Source organism: Melospiza georgiana, chromosome 3, assembly GCF_028018845.1.
Source record: "Melospiza georgiana isolate bMelGeo1 chromosome 3, bMelGeo1.pri, whole genome shotgun sequence".
In the NCBI taxonomy this organism is placed as follows: Eukaryota; Metazoa; Chordata; class Aves; order Passeriformes; family Passerellidae; genus Melospiza; species Melospiza georgiana.
Window position 1 is genome coordinate 113,355,010 of NC_080432.1, and position 6,000 is coordinate 113,361,009.

At 46.7% G+C, this 6,000-nt stretch overlaps 1 protein-coding gene across 1 annotated transcript; it reads left to right on the forward strand.

The window, feature by feature from the left end:
- Positions 1–2,663: 2,663 nt before the first annotated feature.
- On the forward strand, positions 2,664–5,696 carry GJA10 (gap junction protein alpha 10). The gene is made up of 3 exons (XM_058019970.1): positions 2,664–4,671; positions 4,780–5,074; positions 5,653–5,696. The coding sequence occupies exons 1-3, from the start codon at positions 3,799–3,801 to the stop codon at positions 5,694–5,696; spliced, it is 1,212 nt and encodes a 403-aa protein (XP_057875953.1). The 5' UTR covers positions 2,664–3,798.
- The last annotated feature ends 304 nt before the right edge of the window (positions 5,697–6,000 follow it).

Here is a 6,000-nt window from a genome sequence, read left to right on the forward strand (position 1 = left end):
AGGCACATTCAAACAGGACTTTCAGGGGGACATGTACAGCTTGTGCAGGAGAGAAGGATGCAAGGGTGCATAAATCAGAGATCATTCCAAAGAAGAGGTGAGGCTATTCTTGTTTGAGAACTGGCCACTGGTTTGTAGGAGTATCTTCAGGGAGAGGAGTCTGAAATAGAAATCATACATGTACCTTATAAAATGGAAGAAAAGGGCCAGAAGAGGGCCAGAAGTTCTACAATAAGAGAGAAAAAAACAAGTATTTTGTATTTCCATAAAATGTAGGCCTGGGCATGGGCAGGAGTAGGCAGTACAAGATCTTAGAATGGGTGACTCAGTTCTGGTGGCTCCAATTTCTCATAAAATATTATTTTGACAACTTGCCTTCTTTTATAAACCTTGTCTCTCACAGATACCCGTTCTGAATGGGCTTGAGGGCAACTATTCAGCCCAGCTGATCTGATGAGGGGTTACTGTGCTGAATGCCTGTGTTTCTAACTTAAGACTCGAGTCGTAGTTCCTGTGGCCTCCATTTTCAAAGGCTCAGTCTAACACATCCTAAATTAACTCACCAGGCAGCAGGGTATGAAATCGGACATGACCGATCGATCCTCGAGCATTGATCCAAAGCTAAACTAATGGAATGTAAAGAAAATGTAAGACTCTATTGTACTGTAAAAGCTGCCTGTTTAGCCATTTTACAAAATAAAACTCCATTTGGGTGCTGGGTGAAGGTGTAAAGTTCAAAGAACTGACTAAAACAAGGCATAGGGACTTATCAAACTGCTGCTGGACAGATTAAGCCTTGGGGGAATGGCTTTATTAGATGCCACTGACTACAATAATTGCATGATAATTTTGGCTAGAGGCACCATCCTATCATCCATCCTATCATCTGATGATTTTTAAACTGTGCATGAACAGTTTAGACAGAGTGATCTTGGCACCCAGCTGCACAGAACTGAGAAGCCCGTTCAGTGTACCACGTCTATGCTTGGGCTCTTGGGGAAAAGGAAAAAAAGGAAAAAAAAGAAGATGTCCTAGGACTCCCAAAGAGAGATCTCTGAGAAATAACAACAAGCAGTTCTGCATGCTCCTTCTGCAATGCTCTAAGAGATTAACCAGGGGCATTCTCCTGAGGTAAGTGGCAGAAAAATAATTCTTTCTAGGGCTGTATGGAGCAGGCAGGTGCCTGTCAGTCTTGAAGCAATGCAAATTAAAACCATGAGTATTTGCATCTTAACGTTTAACTTCTGACAATAAATTAAAAGTTTAATGCTGCTATTTCATACCTCAACTGATGCAAACATGGCATGAATGTCGCATAGAAGTGATTTGAATAGTAGCTAATGACAAGATGATTTTTAAAGTAGCAAAATCAAAAAATAAAGAAACTTCCTCCAAGAGAAATTATGGATTTCCATCTGGTTCTAACTGATTACATACATGAATTTTTATTGTTTGAAATAACCATACAAAAATACTTGGGCAGACACAAAGCTAGATGGTATAATGAGAAATGTCTCAGGTATGTACTTTCTATACTGAAAATGATATATTTCTATTCTACAGTGCTAGTGGTATAGAAGAGGCTGTACTACTAGAATTTCTAGTCTACTAGTAAACTGGAAGTAATGATATAATTGATATTTAAGATTGCTGTCTTACAGTAAACTGAAATTACTCTGTTAGAACTCAATTAAGACCAGGGAAGGGGACAGAAATGGAAAAATTAGAAGCGTGTTGCTATGACAAGGTTGTGAAGTAGTTTGTGCTGATTTCTTAGATATGCTGGCTTTTGTGGCTCTAAACTAACTTCTTTATTTTATACTCAGTATTCACTGCGTCATTATTTATTCTGAGAGTTCTATCAGTGCAGAGCTGAGGGGAAGTGTCCTGGTATCAAGGGCTCACTTAAAGACTGAATTTATACCATTCCTACAATTTCATTTCTTCTGTTGGCTTTTATAATGCAAAGGTAAGGACAGTTACTTAAACAATGGTGGAAACAACTCAAGAAACAAAACTCTCTCGAGCCAGAGTGATATGTTTAGACACCTCCCTTGCCCTGAATAGTTACATCCACTTTCTGTTCCAGACATAAACTTTCTGTTCCAGTTTCTGCTGCCAGAGAATTTCATCTTTGGGATTAAAACATATTTATCCCTGAATTTACACTGTAGCATCACACATAGGGTTTTGTTGTTTGGCTGGGGTTTTTTGCTGAGTCAATCAATTTCAGTGAGGGATCAGCCACTGGCAAGGCAGTGAATATGCCTAAAGCTCCTTTGCTTAACTGTTGCATTGGACTACAATAATTATTGCTGACTTTCTGTTTTCCTCCTGTGTCTCGTTGCAATGATATGCGTGGGAGGAAAGGAATGGGGAAACAAGATATTCTGGGTGCATAACAACACCTAAGAGATTGCTTGACTAGATGTGTTTACTCAGCCAGTTCCATGTGTGAAAATTCAAATTTGCAGACCAAAAACAGTCCCAGCAACATAATAATAAAGTCTGTAGGATGCCTATGCTGAGAATGACTTCATTGCCAGTTACAACTGAATTTTTTTACTTGTGGTGTGGATAAATATAGCCTTGAAGCAAAACTGAACTTCCTGGGATCATGTCATGAGCCAAGCCATATTAATAATGGTGATATCACCCAGCTATGCTATCATTTAAATATATACAAGATTTTGGGTGCATCAACCAGCCAGATCTTTGAAAAACATCTTAGAAATTGTACTTTACTAAAGGTTGTGGTTTAGTGGAATTTGGGATGTTTTGAAAGTATTGTAGCATAAAAGAAATTCAAGTGTGAACCCTAAGGTAGATATGATCCCAGTTGCTTCAATAATTTATTGTCATATTAGCAGAAAAAGTTCTAGGGGCACAACACCAAACATGCAGGTGATTCACAAATAAACAGTCAAATATCTTGCATTTCAATTCCCCACATTATCTGAAGCTCCAAAAGAAAAAAGCTTCAAAAGAAGCAGCTTGTAAATCAAGCAGAACACAGACCAATTTGCTTGTGAATCAGTTTCTGGGACAGAGACAGTTAAAAAGATTTTCACACACTCACTGTTAAAAACCTCCACATCGCTCTGATTCAATTACCTCATATGTTACAATTTATAATTAAGATGCAGCAAAACTTGATGCATAAAAATAAAGGTATTAACCCTAGGAGCACTCAGTTTATTGATATTATCCTAGAACTGAGACTGCAAATGTACAGCTATGTGTAAATCCGCTGTGTATTTGTAGTTTCAGAGAGAAACTTGTGAATTGTTACCCAGGTAGATGGGGAAAATGTTGGATGGATGGCACTAAAATTGCTACTACCTTAGGGTAAAAAAAGAAACTAAATCACAGTTATAGGACGCTTCTCAAAACTTTATCAAAAAAAGTAAAGCCAAGAACATAATTTATTGTGGCAAAACGATGCCAAATCCATAGTCAATGTGGAGTGAAGTGGGTGTAGAATTAAACTGTAGTTGGCAAATGATTTGCCAGGTGGGAAAAAAGTCATCTTCACTTGTAGTGGGAAGAAAAGAATATAAAGCTATGGGCAGTTATGAAGTACTGTGGTTTATAGCTGAAATAATATCTCTTAAACTTGAAATAATCTCACATGTACATCTTTGACCAGTAACCATGAAGTTTGAATTAATCTAAAGGCTCAGTAAGCAGAAAGTAATGACGAACATCTAAGAGCTCTCCAACTACCAGAAGAATGTATGTGAAACACAAATATTGAAATTAACAAAAACACCCCAAAACAAACAACAAAAACTAAAAATGTCCATTTCCAAAAGAAATCCACCACTGCAGGAGAATAACTTTTTTTTCCCCCCCAGATATGAACTTCTGACCATGGGGGACTGGAACTTGTTGGGCAGCATCCTTGAAGAAGTGCACATCCACTCCACCATAGTTGGCAAAATCTGGCTCACAATCCTGTTCATATTCCGGATGCTGGTGCTGGGAGTGGCCGCTGAAGATGTCTGGGATGACGAGCAGTCCGAGTTCATCTGCAACACGGAGCAACCTGGCTGCAACAATATCTGCTACGACAAAGCCTTCCCCATCTCTTTGATCAGATACTGGGTACTGCAGATCATATTTGTCTCCTCCCCGTCCTTAGTGTACATGGGCCACGCGCTCTACAGGCTGAGGGCCCTGGAGAAAGAGCGGCAGAACAGGAAAGCCCAGCTGCGGGCTCAGCTCGAGGACCTGGAGCCCATGCTCGAGGAGCACAGGAGGGTGGAGAGAGAACTGCGTAAGCTGGAGGAACAGAAGAAAGTGAATAAGGCACCCTTGAGAGGGTCCCTGCTGCGCACCTATGTCCTACATATCCTGACCCGCTCGGTGGTCGAGGTGGGCTTTATGATAGGTCAGTATCTTTTATACGGGTTTCACATGTCTCCCCTTTACAAATGCACTCGGCCCCCCTGCCCTAACACGGTGGATTGTTTTGTGTCCCGACCCACAGAGAAAACCATCTTTATGGTTTTCATGAACAGCATCGCCGCCGTCTCCCTCTTCCTCAACATCCTCGAAATCGCCCACCTGGGCATCAAGAAGATCCGGAAGAGCCTGTGCGGGCAGCCGCTGTGGCCGGCGGGCCCGTCCGAGGAGGATCCCAGCGCGTACAACTCCAAGAAGAGCTCGGTGGTGCCGCCGCCGCCCTGCCTGGCCAGCAACGCGGCCCCGCCGCGCCCCGCGCCCGCGCCCGCCGCCCCCGCGCCCGCCGGCCCCGCGCCGCCCCCGGCCCGGCAGCACCGCGGGCAGCTCCGGGCCACGCCGCCGCCGCGCCGCCGGCACCACGGACAGCACCAGCCGCCCTCGTCCAGCAGCGAGGAGGCGCCGCGGGCCGCCCCGGCGGGCGGAGGGCCGGCAGCGGCGGGAGCGGCCGCAGCCGCTCGCCGGGCGCCCCGCAGGCAGAGCCGGGTGAGCGCCTGCCGCGATCTGGATGAGGAGCGCGGCGACTCCCCGGACAGCGGGCACTGCCCCGGCACCCGCAAGTCCAGCTTCCTGTCCCGCGTGCTCGCCGGGAGCCGGGCGGGCAGCGACAGCGAGAGCACCGCCTCCCGCCGCGGCTCCGGCCCCGGCCCCGGCCCCGGCCCCGGCCCCGGCCCCGGCCCCGGCCCCGGCCCCGGCCCCGGCCCCGGCCCCGGCCCCGGCTCCGGCTCCGGCTCGGAGGGGCAGCGCCGCGAGGAGGGCGCGCCCAGCCCGCCGGGCGCCGCCTCGGGACGCCGCCTGTCCATGGCAAGTAGCGCCCGGGACAGCCCGCGGGAGGGGGGCGGCGGGGGGCCCGGGCCGGCCCTGGGGAGGAGGGGGCGAGCCGGGGGAAGGAGCGGCTCGGGCTCGGGCAGGACTGCCGGCACAGCCCCAGCCCCGCGCCGGCCCCCGGACAAAGCCCAGCTCCCAAACGCTCGGCCCCCTTCGGCCGTGAAAGCAGGAGTACCAGGGAATTGCTGAGTCCCGAGGAGCTCTAAGTCAGCGAATCCCAGCTTCTTTATATACTCATTCCATCATCCCAATCCACTCGACGAAGATTGTCCCAGGGAAAACTTCTTCAGCTCCAGCGAGTGTAAGAAAGAGAAGCCAAGAATGCATTGAGTTCAATGGCACAACTTCTCTCGGTTTCAGGTTTGTCTCAAAGGTGGTCTCCAAGTCGAATAATTGTTCAATGAATGAATCAAAAGATCTACATGTAAAAATCCCCACCAAATAATTGTAATGCCAGAGCTAACGACTACAGAGATGCTTTTTCAGCAGCTCCTCCTTTTCCTTGGCCACGTGCTCTAGGCTTTTTTACAGTCATAATGTTGGCAAGTTATAGTGCTCACATTCAAGAGTCAACAAGGCTTTCTTAAAAGTGATTTGAATTCTGGTGGTCTCAGATCACAGGTTTGGTTCTTTGAGAGCATAGAGGCTCCTTTACAATTGCTTGCAGTAGCAAGCCCATAAATACCTTTTTATAGGGCATGTAATAAA